The sequence below is a fragment of the Eretmochelys imbricata genome, chromosome 9 (genome assembly GCF_965152235.1).
Source record: "Eretmochelys imbricata isolate rEreImb1 chromosome 9, rEreImb1.hap1, whole genome shotgun sequence".
NCBI classification, from domain to species: domain Eukaryota; kingdom Metazoa; phylum Chordata; order Testudines; family Cheloniidae; genus Eretmochelys; species Eretmochelys imbricata.
Genome location: NC_135580.1, coordinates 39,332,220 through 39,349,633, shown reverse-complemented (window position 1 = coordinate 39,349,633; position 17,414 = coordinate 39,332,220). Strand labels below are relative to the sequence as shown.

Sequence of the window (17,414 nt, the reverse complement as noted above, 5' to 3'; positions counted from 1 at the left end):
CCCTAGCTTATCTGGAGCTTCTGCTCTGTTTTATCACCACAGTGCCCTCTGGTGGACAAAAGGCAGAACTGCAGCAACTTTCCAGCCAAAGTTATTTTCTGTTGAGGCTGCTCTGTTCTATCATCACAGCGCCCTGTCCTGGGCAAAAGGTGGAACTGCAATAAATTTCCAGCAGAAGTTTTTTTCTGCACAAAATATTAAAAAAATCCACGTTTATTAATTGTGGCACAGAATTCCCCCCAGGAGTGAGAGGGAGAAGGATCTGAGCCATGTGTGACCAAAAGCTTGACAAATCAGTAGGACCTATTGAGGGAGATGTCAGATAGAAACACGACAGCAGGCACTATCTCACCTAGTAAACCAGTGGTGTGATCTGGGTTCTGATGCTCGGTGCTCATAGGATGAGAGAACCTGTCCACTTCTCATCTTCTGGAGCACGTCTGTCTGGCTCTAGCCTGACTTCAGTAACTCCAATCAGTACACAGAATGGGAAATTTGCTCACATTGTTTCAGCAAGTTCCACTTTCTTGTGGACATGTGGAGGCGAGGAATCCCTTTTCCTGGGTATCCTCACACACTTCCACAGGTTCTCTCCTGAGGTGTGCAGATGTCTTTCAGAGCACAGATTCCTGTTCCGTGAACACAGCACCTTGTCAGAGAAAGATTTAACAGAGAGGGTGCACCTCGCTGCGTTCTTGTGTACATCTTTCGTCGGTCAAATTGGCAGCTTCCTATTTCATTAACTATTCATTTAACTTTTCTTTCTTGCTATATTTAAGACACATTTTAAAACGTGACTGAGTAATTGGACACAATGATTAAAATATCATATTACAGTGCAGTTTTCCTTTAATCATGGTCTGACAGCTTGTCTTCTGTTTGTCTTTAGCATGTTGCATGTTGGGGGAAGCTATATTATTTATTCTATTTATGAATATTTACAAATATTTAAATTATTAAAAAATAAACATGTATTTTCTTGTCAAGATAAGATTTTTAAAGTCAGTTTCACTAATAAATGCTGTACTCCATCATTTTATTACTCAGTTTGACCTTGTAGTTTTCATGGAAGTTTAGTCTCAAATGACTTGTGGATTCCAATGTCTTTTTCTTTTTTTTTTCTTTTTTTTTTAACCTCACTAAAACAGACGTGGAGCATAGTGGTTTGCAAAATGTCATAAGTAGTCATGATGATTTGAAAGAAAACAAAACAAAAAATTTTCTATTCAGTTTAGTCCACATTGTGTGGTAAAAGAATATTTTAAAATATGCAGCCTACTTATAACAAGAATACAATTGTGCGACAGAATGTGATCTGAATTATTAATCAAAAAAGGTTCTCGCCATGATGGTTGTGAAGAAAATCTTCCAGATGTAAATTGGATGCACTGACAGTGTTGTTTTCCTGAGTCAGCCTCAAACAGTACGTCTGAGGTGCATGATCTGTCCATCTCCCTGTTTTAACTCTGAAGTCTTGCGTTGATTTGTTTTTATGCTCAGCATTTGAATGAACATATCCAGCTTAATGAGTTTGCTGTATGATCCTGAATGACCTCCCAGGCCTTCTGGTGTACTAAGAGCAATACCTTTCTCAGTGGCAAAAGTTCCAGCTAATTCCCTGACAATTTCCATGTACTGATTTGAGTTCCCAGAGTCAGTAAAAACCTCCATTTAAAAAATTTTAAATAACTGCAGCAGAATTTCCAAGCTGTTGCCACAGAGTGTCACAGAAGCAAGGGGCCTTGCTGCAGAATGTGTGTCCAGATTGTTGAGGACTTAACACGACCTTTTGTGCATAAATCACATTTCATGCATGTGGGAAAAACATGTATATACCTAAAACCATGTTTTCGTGTGGGTGTGTGTGTGTCCCCTCCCCACACTATGTACTCCATGGCAAACTGGACCCAAATTCTACAACATGGCTCCTCTTGGTTCTGTATTTGTTGCAGTTTAGGATTTTTTTTTTTAAAACAAAGATACCAGAAATAGGGATTTCCCGGCGTGCTCTACACGTTCAGAGGCATCCAACTAGTTAACAATTTAAACCACAAAACGGAAGTTATGGTTCATTTCTCATCAAAGCAGCTAAAATATCTCCAGATTTTTACATCTAACCCAACAGAAAGAAGGACAATTTCATTTCACAATGAGTCAGTTAAGTTTTTGGCATTGGTGTATATATGGTTCCTTTTCATGTAGTTCCACAATATACTTTTCTTAGTGCATAGCAATAGCAATATAACATGAATGGAACGGTGTCATAGTTTTGGCATACAATTTATTTTTTTCTAAAAAGGATTCTAAAAGATCTAATATAAATGCTTTTAATGACTTTTAAAAAAAGAATGTTTGTTTGGATTTAAACATTCTTCCACATTGGTGCTAATGCATGAAAGCCAGAAAATAAAACTGGCAAATGGTTTGTTATCCCAATATAGATCTGTATCTAACACAAGTGTACTATAGTGCATTGATAACAGGAAGTAACATGAAAAAAGCAAGCACGTGTTATTGTTAAAGGGAAATAAATTCTTGCATTTTGTTGTTTTATTTTACAGCAATAAAAACATAATTAAAAAAGCAAACCTACAAATAAGTCATTCAACTAATAACTAGAAAATAGATGTCCATGATCAGAAAAAGTTAGATGGCAACAGCTGATGAATCTCACAATGTACTTGCTGACAATTTAAAAACAAATTTTGGACTGAATTGATTTGAAATAGCTGCTGTATTAACTCCTGATTCCCCAACTGCTGTTTGTAATGCTCTGATACAATAATAAAGAAGTCAGTCAAATTACACAATGAGTCCCTTTTATTGCACTTTGAGTCTTCTGTGATCTTATGGAAATTAAATTTTACAAATTTCTCTGAGGGTTTAATCTTTTCAACTACACAACTGAGTCATTTTCTTTGCTTCCTGCTCAGAAGCAGTCCAAGCAGTCTTAGCCGTGTTGCCTAGAAACTCCATCTCCTCTGGCATCTGTAAATTGGCTGATTCAACAGTAAGATTGGTATTCTAAATAAAAAAATCTTTGGGAAAAAGGAATTTGTCAACTACCAGTTTAAATACTACTGCAAGGATTGCTTTTCAACACTACTTGCGGAATTCTGTTTGCTCTAATATAGAAACTTACCACAGTAAAACCACTAGAATACTTTTTTGTTTTTGTTTCATACTGGAGTTTTACAATAAGGATAGAAGGCAGAAACACATTTTAGTCTGAAATGTCCCATTTAGGCAAAAAATCTCCATCATGTCTGGATTGCTTCTCCACTTTTCTGAAATTATAGGAAGCAACCAGAAAGCTTTCCAGATCTGAAATCCAGCTTTCAGAATAGGAAATCCAATCAAGTAATCTTCTCTACTGATTTCTGTGAGTGTATGCTTGTATGTTTAAAAAAAAAAAACCTAAAAATTAAATAACTTAATATATCTGTTTCATGTATTGTAATTCATTGATATGCAAAGGTTGCTATTAAGTCCTGGATATTAGTTGTTCTGTCCTAGTATTCTGTGTATTGCTCCCTCTGCATTGTACCAGTAATAACACTGATTTGAGAGAGATTATTTGCTATGTGGTTTCCATCAAAAAATTCCTAACAGTTTCACCATTGAAGGTTTTAGTCCACTAGAATTACAGGTGATATAACAGAAGCAGCAGAGCAAGTAGTAGAGCAGCTCTTGCAATTGTCACACTATTATGTTGTTTGAAGAGCTTAACAAAAGAGCTGGAAATTTCATTAAAGGGGAGCATTGCTGGGAGAAAATTACAAATGGCAGTTTATGCAGGATAAAGTTTATTAAAAGACCACAAAAGTTTTAGCCCACCTCCCCCCACCCCCCCAAATTGTGGTGATGTTCTAGCCTTCAAATTTTGTACAAACCTGTCGGCAGAAGGATTACATACAAAATAATTTTCTTTAAATGTATTTCTTTCATTTTAGCTTCTTGTTCCTGAGACATGTCAAATAAATAAATCTACAAAAAGTTTAGTGCAAGTTCCATATTTAGAACAGGATTAAGCTCTGTGGTACGTGGCCAAAATTGGTATAACAGGAAACCTGAAGTGATCTAGAAATAAAGGACACTTCTTATGGCCTGTACTTTCCTAACACTACACTTCATTTGACGTACATAAAAATTTCCAAAATCTGGAAACAGCATTGAATTTGCTAAAATCCTATAAATTAATTTGTTTTCTTTCCAAACTGTACATGCATCCGATGAAGTGACTTGTAGCTCACGAAAGCTTATGCTCAAATAAATTTGTTAGTCTCTAAGGTGCCACCAGTACTCCTGTTCTTTTTGCTGATACAGACTAACACAGCTGCTACTCTGAAACCTGTATTAATACTGTAAAATTTAAACTTTTTTTTCTTTATGCCCTTCTTCTTTTCTCACAGTTTGTCATTCCTTAATGATTTTCCGCTTACATAGTTACAGTAATGTACAAACAACTTTTTTCTAATCCCTTTATAAAGAAAAATATAATACACACTGTGGTTTTGGGAATCGATTTAAAACTGCAAACAAAAAAGAAAGGGGCATTTTGATCCCAGTTGAGGGAACTGATTTGCCTGAGAGCTAATGCAATTACTGTATTTTCATGCTAGATCCATTCTTGTTAACAAAAGACATCTACTCCCTTGGAACGCATCTAGGAAGATCCCACGTGAGCACTGTTGCCTTTATATTGAGAAAAATCTGACGCCAGATTTCTTGTTTTGGAATGCTTTTATTCAGGTGGTGTTGTGGCACCCTCTAGTGGTTCAGATAACTTTCAGAGAAAAGCATAATGTTCGTAGACACGAGTTTTCATATCAGGTTCCAGAGTAACAGCCATGTTAGTCTGTATTCGCAAAAAGAAAAGGAGTACTTGTGGCACCTTAGCGACTAACCAATTTATTTGAGCATGAGCTTTCGTGAGCTACAGCTCACTTCATCATTGATGCATCCGATGAAGTGAGCTGTAGCTCACGAAAGCTTATGCTCAAATAAATTGGTTAGTCTCTAAGGTGCCACAAGTACTCCTTTTCTGTTTTCATATCAGTTTGCTATATTGCTGTGGCAAAAGTCAGTAAAGTGTAGAGGTCTCTCTCTCTCTCTCTCTCTCTTTCTTTCAATAGTTCTATATAAACTTCTCCATAAAAGTACTAGAGACCCTTTAAGAATTTCTCTTTATAAAGTCAAAGTCAGTTCTGCTTAAAACCAAAATCCTAGTCGAATTAATTGTTTCTGAGCAATATTAAGAAATGGGTGGCTATATCTCATTGATAGCTAAAAGCCATATCAAGGAAATGTCAACAGTCTTGGATTTCCATGGTTAAGTGAGCTGTCTAGAGCTGGAATAGTTGGGATAGGAATCGGGAGTAGGAGTTGGAGGGAATGGGGGGAAATGCAATGACACTGGACTAGATGAAAAAGTAGAGCCTTTTAGAAGTCTATCTTGTATGTAGTGGAACATGAGAATGCAAACACACCATTGTTATGATTTTCAAAGCTTGGGTGTGTGTTCCATATTTTTAATTTATGCATGCGGTAAATATATGACTTAACATGTACATATGTGATATAGTCCTGTCATGGAATTTGAACTTACACTTTTGGGAGTTTTAAGTTCCTACCCATACACAGAAAAATCAGTCTATTCCTTTGCTTCTCTCCTCTAATTTTTTTTTATTATTATTATTATCTTGCTTAATCTTCAAATACCTCCTTCAGTAACCCACCAATAGCAATAATATAAGAGTTCATGTTGTGGTATGGAATCACCTTGGTTGAGATTTTCAAAGCAGTTTAGGGGATTTAGACACATCTTCCATTAATTTGAACGGTTGTTGTGTTAATTTCAGATACTTTTTGCTTATATCCATGACATTTGTATCCATGACACTTGTATGATAAGAGAATGTTTGCAGTCAGTTACTATTACTGCAGGTGTATTTGTTTTAATTTCTTAAAATAAACACACTGCTTCCCCAGCTGCCTCAGTGAAAGGCCATAGGAACAGCTGTGGAGTAGCCATATCCTCCTGATGGGGTGTAACTTTAGGATGGGGTTAACCATCTTTCTGTTACAGCCATCTTCACTGATGAGAAGGAAAGGCCAGGATCTATCAACCTCCTTGCTCCATACTGCTGCCCCTCTGTTTCATTCTCATAGAGCTGTCCATTTAGTTACATGCCACAGTGCCAAGGACACCTTGGAAGCTTCAAAGCATGAGAGATTTTAGTGGCACTGAAAGTTCCTAGGTGTGCCTATATCCCGAGACATTGCAAAAGGTTGAAATGGAGCAACAGCCAAGGCCTTTCTACTTCAGAGCTAGATATATGTTTCTTGTTTGTAGTAGCAGGGAAGCCAAATTTTTACTTTCCACATGACTGAAATTATTTGTTGAAACAATGTTGTTTGTTGGGGTAACGTTTAAATATTGATCCTTGTCCGTGTTATGACTGCATGTCCAGGGGCAACTTACTTAAGCTTTGTGCTGCTCAGTTTCTCTGTCTGTAAAATGAAAATACTTGTCTCGGGGAAAATTGATGAATGTTTCATTCACTTTGAAAGGCTTGGAAGTACAAAGTTTTATTAGTAGTGGAATACATACTCCATGTATATAAATCAAGGCATCAGGGTATCTTTGCAGGGATATTTGATCATAAAAAATGACTTTTAGTCACTCTATTAAATTGTGAATACGTAATTTAGATATTGCCACTAACATTGACAATTTATACGAACTAACTCACTCTCACACTCTGCTGCTAGACAGAGATTAGAGAGAGATTATGGAGGATATTTGATGTTCATTGTCTGTTTGCCTGCCTGGGTAAAATACTGAGTTTTCTGTGAATATTTCCCCTCAATCTTACTATGACACTGCTTGGTTTGTTTTGGCCTCATCCATAATGGTCAACTCAAGAGTGTTAGGATGTATGTCTTCTCATGTGTCTGTACCGTGCCTTGCACAAAGGGCCCCAGTTCAATTAGGCTTTTTGGGTGCTGCTACAATATAAATGAAAATTTAGCTGTAAGGTCATGTAGAGTATGTACAAGGATAGTTTTTTAAAAGCACTCTTGCAAGGTGGTGTAGACTAACACTTTACTATTTTGTACAAGCTTCAATTAAAGCTGAAGGTGAATTTGCAGGTGGGTAGTTACCCATGAATTATCTACTAATTTGGCCAGGTCATGTGGGTTAATTCTTCTACTCTTACAAAAAGCACCATGGTATTTTTAATGGTCAGGAGAAGTTAGGATGTTGCTTTTACTTCTCATTTAAAGACAGTTCCAGCAATGGCACAGCACCCTTTAAGAACCCAAGTAGAAATGTAATTTGGACTCAGAGAAAAGCATGATTTACTGCAGTGCCAACAGCACTTCCTGCACTATAGTACCTAAGAATTCCCTGAAGATCTCCCATCTAAATACTGACCAGTCAGCCCTGTTTAGATTATCAGACCTGACAAAATCACAAACCAAGGTTGTGTGGCTACAGACCATGCTGTTGAAATGGAGTAGTCTTTCTGGTTCTGAAAAAAAAAATCCCTCCACACAAGGGATTTTTCCCAATATTGTTATAATGATATTGGTGCAAGTAACCGCAAAAGTTACTAAACTGAAGAATGTGACCCCAGATGGAGTTAACTTTTATTGATTTTTTTATATTCTTGTTGGACATTCGGACACATTAAAGTCCTATATTTTGTCCTCACCAGTTCTTTAATATTAGTGCACAGCTTTGTGGCTGGATTTTTTAAGGAAAGCCCTGACCAAGAGCAGATGTTTTCTCGACAGGAAATATCCCCTTATCATGAGATTGCGGGAACTGACATAATTAGAACTCTTCACTTTTCTGAGCTATTTTTGCATGCACTTACGGGAGTGTTCATGTTTTGATTTACCTCTTCAGGAAGCCGTCTCACCCTCATCTTGAAGCTTTTGTTAGGCATATGTCCCAAGGCTCTGAAGCACAAATGGATGGCACCCTGGGCAGCCTGCCTCGTTACCCCAGTCATCCTTTGTGTGAAATGGGAGAACTTACACAGACAGGTAAGGTCCTGTAGCACGTTTATTTACTTTCTTCTCGGTCTCCAGCAAAACATAGTCCATTTCCAGGGCTCTATCTCCCTGTTTAGATAGGAATTCAGTGTGTATTAAGTAGAACCATGTTGAAAAATTATTCTGCCAGCTAACTTTGTTTCCAGTCCCAGTGTAGATGGGATATGGCCATGTAAAAAGCTTAATATACTACACACAGTCATGATAGTGTCTCATACCTTGCCTACATTCAGCCTACTAATGCATCACTGTTGGGACTAGTTCTAACATGTTAAACCTCAGAACGGCAAATAGTTGCCATTTAAAAAAAAAAATCAACCTTATTTCCTTTTCCCTTCTCTCCCAAACATGGAATTCCTCTCTGCATCCCCTAAAAATGTACATTAGTCCAACATCCAGGAGGAATAATTAATGCTGAGTTGGTAGCTGGCTTACAGTTCAATATCTTATGATCCATCAAATTTAGAAACGATTGGCAAGATTTAATTGCCAATTTTCCCCTGTGATGAAGTTGCTGCTTCTAGCCCAGGGAGATCCTGAGAGAGCAGATGTCAAAGTGTGGCACTTGTTGGTAAGGAAATGGAAACGCTATTTTAGATTGTATGAGGGGCTTTTAATGTATGAGTTTATTTTTCTTTCTTTCTCTGAGTTCTGTTCAGTTGGATTAAATTGATATTAAGGGAGCCGAGCTTTACAGATGATGGGATTAAAAGGACATTGCAATAAATAGTTTAACAATTCTAAAACATTCCTGAACTAGCTTGACTCTAAAATATGACGTGTATAGGACACATCATGGTTTTATGTGGTGTATAGCTTTCATTGGTAGCAAATGGGGATTATTTGCTTAATTCTGTCATGGCTTCACTCCTCATGAGTAACATTCTGTCCCTCATTTATTCTAAAAAAACCTTTATATTGCACCATCATGCATTTCCTATTCCTAAAACTGTGTTACGGTTTAGGTCAACCAGATACATTATCCTCAATATTATAATAAAAATGAAATGTAATTATCACATGATATATGAAAACTTGTTGGACTCGGTCCTTAAATGTATTTGTGTATTTTATGTGTATTATCAATTCTGATCAACGCATAGCACCTGTTGTGTATAAACTACAGTCCCTGTTTCTTCGTTTATTTTTATTTGCTGTCCAAATATTTTCCTCCAAAATTAACAAAAGCCCTTATAAAACTAACAAAAATCCCTATCTGTAAACCTAGGGAAAGGAGTCTTAACACAGTTGGGTTGAAATGTGGTTGTGAGCAAGGAATTAATTTTGTTGTTGTTAGATTTCTTACCTTAGTATATGGATTTATTTTGCATTTAAAAAACCATACTATCAGCTCCGTGCTCTGGACTCTCTTTACAATATTTAAAACCATACTGAACAATTCATATCCACTGTTACTCCGGGGGGAATTCGGTGCCAAAAAATTAAAAATTTTGCGCACAGCATTGCAAAATTCTGCAAATTTTATTTGTCAAAATAACTCACGCCAGTTTCAATTATTTTGTTAATTTATTTCAAAATACCTGTCAGCAAGTTTTTCTGTAACAATTCAGACACACAAAAATTCCCCCAGGAGTAGAGTTAAAGAAACCCCTATGGCAATCCAGTTCCTGCTTCTCTGCCCCGCCCCCTGGCCCCGAGCCCAGCCAGGGGGTTACACACTCACATACCCACTTTCCCCCAGAGCCCAGCCATGGGCCCTGCCCCAGCCAAGGTACTCACACCTCCTCTCCCCCCAGAGGCCAGCTGTACCCCCCCCACCTCCCACCCCCAAGCCCAGACACTCAACCCCTAGCCCTACCCCACTCCCCAGTGGCCAGCTGCATCCCCCCACTCCAGATCAGTCAGACACAGACCCTGCCTTCCCAGAGCCCAGGGATCCAGAGGGAGAAACAGCCTGATGCTGGGTCCCAGGCTTGCACAGAGTTTCCTGTGTGCTGCTGCTTCTTTCCTTCAGGGTGTGCTGGGAACCCTCCAGTTCCTGCCCCCTTCCTCTAGCTTTGTCTTCTGTTTGGAAGCTGAGCTCTGCCAGGTCCAGTGGTTCCTAGTGGCAGCCAACATCTCTGCAGTCCATTTCTATGGGGAGAAAAAAGGAAATTCTGCATGCACAACATTAATTTCTTCAAAATTCTGCATTACGCAGTGGCACAAAATTCGCCCAGGAATACACTGTGGACCACCTGCACATTCTTCATTCCTGCCCTATAACATCATTATACCTTAATTAGCAGCCGCCATTCTATCTCTTCCCCAAACGCCTATGAATAATGGAGTTCTTTGCAAAATATCTGGAAGGAGAAATCTGGGCTCTGGCCAAAGAGGGTGGTAAACACATTGTAGAGTTGAAGAGCCTCTGTGGAGAATGCCAGCAGTTGCCTCCCTTCTGTACTGAGGAAGCACCAGCTATAGTGTTCCACTGATCAGACTTTTGATGATGGTCAGTCATAACACAGTAAGTTCCCTCAACCTTCTGGAGCCTGTCAGATCTCAACAATCACCTTGGAGTGGATCATTGAAACAATGGCCAGTCCATGCTGAGAGCGTAATCATAACTTCTGCAGCCCATTCCTAGCACTAGATCCATATTGTTTTTGTTATTTTGTTATTTTGTTATTGTAATCCAGCTAGATTTGTAAAACCAGAAACCAGCTGGGGTGGCCCTGTGGCTGTCACCATAACCATAAATTCCAGAGTCAAATCAAAAGAATCCTCCTCCTCATGGGCATCAAAGTCACTGAGCGAGACTGGCCTCAGCCCCTGCAATACCACCCCTCCTGAGGAATCTGCAAAGCTATCCCAGGATTTCTGCCATGCAGCAGGGTAACCTATACATCAGTCTTAAATCTAACTTTACCCCATCCCAGGACTCATACATCGGCTGTGTGGGTCAGTTAGTATCCAGGACTGACGCTTCTTGTGACATGTTAAGATGCTCTGGCATGCAAAAGGTAACTGAGTTCTTGACTGTTACTTGGCTGTGCTGGACAGGGTTATAAAGGAAAGGGGAGTCTACTGCAAAGGAACTTACTGTAGAGGAAGGGTGGGACTTCTCCCTTCCCAGCCGTTTGAAGCTGTAAAGGCCTGACATGTGGAGGGTAGTATGTAGTTTGAGCTGATTTGTACGGGCTTTGAATTTTTGTTTGGAAATACAGCAAGTTCTGAAGAAAGAATGTGAAGAGGCCGGTAGTTGGGACTTGATTTCCTTTCCCTAGTTTCAGAGTAACAGCCGTGTTAGTCTGTATTCGCAAAAAGAAAAGGAGTACTTGTGGCACCTTAGAGACTAACCAATTTATTTGAGCATGAGCTTTCGTGAGCTACAGCATCCGATGAAGTGAGCTGTAGCTCACGAAAGCTCATGCTCAAATAAATTGGTTAGTCTCTAAGGTGCCACAAGTACTCCTTTTCTTTTTCCCTAGTTTGAGAGTCTGCACACCGGCTTACACTCCCCTAACCCATTCTGGGTTTGTGGTATGCACTTCTTAAGGGCTGTTCTGAAACTGTATGGCTGTTTATGTGTGCAAGCTGCACCGTGTTAACAGATTTGTCCTGGAAACTGAGTTGATCTCTGAATGTGGATCCATTTTATAAACTACATAGTATTTTTCATAGATCATCAGACTGACTTTCCTGTTCAATTATTTTAAAGTTCTAAATCCAGTACTACTCGTGAATGAGCTGCTTTATTATAAAAAGTTATAGAACTGGCTGTTTCTGCACTGAAGAGTATACAGAGCTAACCTATATTTCAGATTTAGAAATATATATGATTTGCATACTTTGTGAAATCTTCCGGGATAATAGCCAAGCTTAAGTGAAATTTGATTCCTGGGAAAGATCAACATTTTTTTAACTAATTTGTGCACATGTTAGAAAACTGCTAATGTCATTTTCCAGAAATGTCAAAGTTCTAGACATTTCCTATAACCCGTTTTTCCGGACACTGGTAACAGGATTTTTTAAATCTCTCCTAGGTGTTGTACAGCATTTACATAATGGACAGCTATTACGGGAAATTTATATAAAGAAACATAAACTGCTATCAAGTGATTGGACAGCAAAGCATCTCTACTTGGAGACAACAGGAAAAAGTCGAACCCTGCAGAGTGGGCTAGCACTTCTATATACCTTCCTTCCAGATTTTGATTGGAAGAAAATTAACATAAAACATCAGTGGAGCACTATCTTTTGTTCTGGGAGCTGTGATTGCCCAATGAGAAATCATTACCTAGAAGAGGAGCAACGCCGCCAGTATAGCTTAAGGGTGAAAAACAGCCATTTGGAGAGAACATATGTGGATATGGCAAAAATAGTCGGTATTCCCACTAGGCAATTAAGAGCTTCTAACCCAATAGATTCTATGTTGTGCCATTTTTGCCACAATGTCAGTTTCCCTTGTACTAAAAATGGCTGCATTGACATTGAACACTTTAAGGTAATTAAGACACATCAGTTAGAGGATGAGAGAGAGAGACAGGAAAAGAAACTTTATTTCTGGTATGCACTGCTGGCCGTTCATCCTCTCCTTAATCAGACTGTTAACCGGATGCAGCGCATTGCAGACGGCAAGAAAGAAGAATTATTTGTCCTTTACTCAGCTCATGATGTCACCTTGTCACCTGTTCTCAGTGCCTTGGGCATTACAGAAGCCAAGTTTCCAAGATTTGCAGCCAGATTAGTCTTTGAGTTGTGGCAGGATGAGAAAAAACCCAGAGAACACTTTATCCGCATCCTGTATAATGGGTTTGATGTCACATTCCAGACCTCATTTTGCTGGGAGCATAACATGCATTCCAGGAAGCCCATGTGTCCTCTAGAAAAGTTTGTTCATTTTGTCAAAAGGGGCATGTTTTCAGTTTTTAATAGCACTAATTATTATGATGCATGTCGCAGGAGACCATTTTAAAGGGGGGTGTTGAGGAGAGAGAGAAATTTTAATTTGTGTATTGACACAAGATCTGTATTGGTGAAAGGGGTGGAGTTCACCTTTTGGGTTTTCAAATTCTTGTACATTAAAGTACAAAATATTGCTTGAAACAGATTTTAATATAGTTTTATTTTCATCAGAAGACATTTCTAGATGTTCTGGAGTAGAAAATAATTTGCTAGGTTATTTTATTATGCATTTGAACACATTTGCTAAATTATCTTTAATTAATTGATAAATTAAGTGTGCTACTGTAAACTGGACATTGCTTGAAAAAGTTTGAGTATAGGTTTAGTTCCTCTGTATTCCAGGGCAGTCTTTGGACATTGCAAGTTACCATTTATAAACAAAATGGTGTTTTCCCACCATATTATCACAATAGTTTTAATACATAAGGAGCACACTGGATCAAAAGTATTTATGAATTCCAACCATCTGTATTATAGTCTTGCTAAAGAAATCCTGGGACAGGAACATCCTTCCCTTAGCCAGAAATATTAGGGAACAAGTTGGCAGAAATACACGCATGTGTTTGAGCATGCGCAAATGTATGCATGCTTTTTTGCATACAGCCTTCTGAAAACTTGTCCCTCAGGTAGGTGTACTGAATGAATGGATATAAACTTCTCTTCTTTGATTGCACTTTCAGCACTTTCCTAAATAGTTTGAACACAATCCAGAAATGTTAAGGTTGTGTGACTGTCACTAGAAACAGATAAAGTAAATGCTAATATTACAGTTAAACGTGAGGCGGAAATTAGAACACTAAATCAGTCGGTCTTATGGTAAATTTTTTTGATCTTTCCTATTAGTAATTGTATTCATGCTGATAGACTGTCGTATAAACCATGCGTTTCAGTCTGATGCAGTGGCTGTGTGAGGCAGAAAGACAGCTTGACTAAACGCTCAGAAATTTTGTAGTCCAATTAGTATATTTATAGACTAGGACAATGTTATTTTATAAGACCAGTCTGGTACATACTGTATGGTGTGTATGTATAGCGCACTAAATTTCTCTTACCTGCTTGGTTTGCAAACGGCTGTGAAAAGATGATTTTGTAGATGCTTTCCCTTGATCAGGATCAACAGACTTAGGAACAACCTGCTTTTATGGATGATTTACCTTAGGCCACCATAGTAGGTATGAAAACTTCATTTTTGAACTACTTTCATCTCTTACAAGTAGTTAATTCAGATCCAATTTTTAATACAAATGTTTGAAAAAGATTTTCATGACTAGAGTATTGCATTTTATAATGGTGGAGTTTTTTACATGTCTAGAAATAATTATGATTTAGTTTGTGGTTTGTGACTTAATGGTGCTAGTTAATCAAAGAAAATGTAAGTGAACATGAGGTTCTCTAACTTGATCAGCATTCCAGTCTCTCTCTCTCTCATTTTCAAATGCTGCATTTGAATACATTTCTATAAATAAAGTTTTGGGTAATATTTGTACACTTTTATGTGCTTTGAGTTCAATATAATTCTTGCTTTTCTTTACTATACCCAGTTTTTAAAATTTATCTTGCAAACTGTTGTTTGCTTCATTGATGATTTTTGCTGTCACTGCATTTAATTTTTTTTCTGCCTCCTTAAACTGTTTCTGAGTTGGGGGGCTAATAAACACATTGTAAGGTCTTAAAGAGAAATAAAGGTATAAATCTTTGGTCTTTTATGTTGCATTAGGAGTGTGTAACCACAGGAAAGGTTCCTCTCCCTCTGTATATGTGGCAAATTTAAATGGTTCTTCTGGTGGGTTGGGAAGGGTACAGAGTGCATCAAGTTGAGAGATTTAGCTCACTTTAAGCAAACTTTTTAAAAAATGTATTGAAAATGATCAGCTTCTCTAAAGTAGGCATTGAACTCCCTAAGTCACTCTACAAAGGGTTGCTGCAATAAATTCTTCAGGCTGATAAGCTGCTGCTGTTAGAGGGCCTGTAATGGGATATATAAACCACACACTGGGGTAGGCGTTAAGGAGCATTCTGGGCCCAAGTGGCTCCTCCACACCATATCTGCAGAGCTTGCTGCAGCTGGAGGAGGACCTTAAAAGATAGCCAGACAGCTCAGAAGAGGAGCAGGCAGGATAGGAGGAGAGACCTATGTTGGCGCTCCTGAGCAAGGGCATAGCTGGAGCCCTGGCTGCAGGGGAGAGGGGGCTGCAAATGGTGCTACCGCAGGCCCTAGAGGTGGGACTAGTCTTTCCCTAGGACTAGGGAACCATTCACTCCATCTTCTGGTGAACCATTTCTGAGGCTTTTGGATTGGGAGGGCCAGTGGTAGGGAGTAGCCCAGAGAGACAGCCCTGAAGCACTCCTTGGTGTTTGATATTGCTACCTGTCATAGGCTCCTGGGCTGGAACCCAGTGGAGAGGGGAAGGCCTAGGCTCCCTTACCAACCCCTTTCCTGCGAAAGGGTACAAACCCCTTCTCCCTGGAGATAAGGGGGGATAGAAACATGGTAAACCCCAATACAGAGGCCTGGATGTGAGCTGAAGACTTTTGTTTGTGGGAAAATTAGATATATATTTTGTTGCATTCTGTTAACCCCCTGGAAGGGGGCTGACTCAACTGGCAATGTGTCCGGCGGGCCGAGTCACGTACTACCAGAAAGGAGATTGTCACAGTGCCGGGAGTGACCACCAGCAGGGGATGCTGGAGACAGGACTGAGTTGTGACCCAACTACCAAACCCCTATGCAGCACCACCAGTAAGTGCTGCCCATCGCAGGACCTCTGTACATTTTCAGTCATGAGACTGGTGCTTCCTGGTGCCTTTGCTGCATCCAGGTGCACCATAGAGGTCTGTTCCAGAGGATCATCTTGGGAATAGTGTCTGTTTCTTTCTTTTATTAGGTGTGTCCTGGGTACCACAGTGGGGTTTTCTTTTGTTTTTTCTTCACAGGAAGCATCTGCTCTGAGATATGATGGCTCTATGGTATGGTGTCAGTGGCGTGTGTTGGGGTGGGTACAAGAATGGATTCCTCGTGTCAGGAGGTAAAATGATGTCACAGGTGAATGTGGAGGTGGCAGGCCCACAGGTCTATGAAATTAACTTTTGGTGCTATTCTCCAGGCCTCTGGGTGAAGATTAGCCAAGATGGAAGGTTTCATGGGCTTCTTGGTCCTGTTCTCAGAGGACAAAGATATCACAGACCTTGCACTTGAGCCCTGCTTGGAATTGGGTACCCAAGGAGAAATCGGGGCTGATAGTTTAGCCTGTGTGAGTGATTGTGAGTGCTGACAGCGGCCATTATGGGCCCTATATGGGGCCCCAGCCCTCTAGAGTCTCAGTCTGTGCCTTTTAGTGGTTCACCAATCAGAGTGGTCTCAGTATGAGACAAGCCTGTGAAGGCTCAAAGTAATTAAGGAAAATGTTTGTCGTTTCCAGTCAAATGTAACACCTTACACTAGATGCAAAACTGTAAAAGGGGCTCTGTGGAAGAGCCTATGGCGAGGAAGGTAAACAGCTGCACTTCCTTAGGCAGACTGAGGTGTGGAACGCTTGCCTCCAGTAGAGAGTTCAGGTGTGCAGCCCCCACAGACACTGCTTTGCATTGCACCCAAGGCAATGGAGGTGCCACTTCAATGAGTGTCAATGTCCAGAGGCAACTTGAACCTCTGTTACTGATGAAAAGCATTTCTTTGTTTCCTGACAGCCCTCTTCACCCACAGCCTCCTCTCCTCCCTCAAACTCCATTTCCATGCCGCTTTTTCTCTCACGGCTGGCCTTGTATGGCTGCACAGGATATTGATGGAACAAGAAATACACAGCAACTCATTTATCTAAGGCAACATAGTTTCAGACAAGGAAATAATGGGCACCAACACTCTCTTCATAGAACGATCTCTTTAAGAAGGTCAAAGAACAGGGACAGAGCAGCACTTAGAGCTCATTGCTTAGAATGGTGCTCTCAAAACTTCCAGCCTGGTATCTTTAATTACTACAAAGGCATGAGCTGAACTAATGTTGATTACTCACAATGTGGGTTCAGTGCCAATGGATTTGCAGAGTATCATGAAAAGGACCAGGGGCATTCCATATAAATGGAGGTGTAATTTGATCCTTCAGCTTTATATAAAGGCCAAAAGAAATGCTTACGAAAAGAACTGCATGACTAGGACATAGCAAAATGCTAAGAAATAATGAAAAAGGGGGCAAGGGCCTTAATAGTGGTTTTCGTTTCTAGCATTTTCGGCATCTCAGTTTGTACCACTCTGGCTATGTGCGTGCATTAGGGTAAAAAAGGGGGTGGGGGAGGGGGAGATCTTTAGCGGTTTCCATGTATTGCTGTTCTAGGATACTCTGTTACGGTGCTGTATATGTGATTTTTATAGAAAAGTAAAGGTTATGTCCAGTTTAAAAGCTAAGTGCTTTTTTTTTCCCCTTCAGGAGAAAACCATTCAC

The 17,414-nt window shown here is 39.6% G+C and overlaps 1 protein-coding gene across 2 annotated transcripts in view; it reads left to right on the top strand.

Moving 5' to 3' along the window:
* The window catches only part of PXYLP1 (2-phosphoxylose phosphatase 1), a 101,991-nt gene extending 87,334 nt beyond the window's left edge, over nt 1–14,657 (top strand). For both annotated transcript variants that reach the window (XM_077827022.1, XM_077827023.1), the window contains exons 5-6: nt 7,919–8,058; nt 12,057–14,657. In XM_077827022.1, the coding sequence (XP_077683148.1) occupies nt 7,919–8,058; nt 12,057–12,988 (1,072 nt within the window). In that variant the 3' untranslated portion in view covers nt 12,989–14,657. The remainder of the gene's footprint in view (nt 1–7,918; nt 8,059–12,056) is intronic.
* The last annotated feature ends 2,757 nt before the right edge of the window (nt 14,658–17,414 follow it).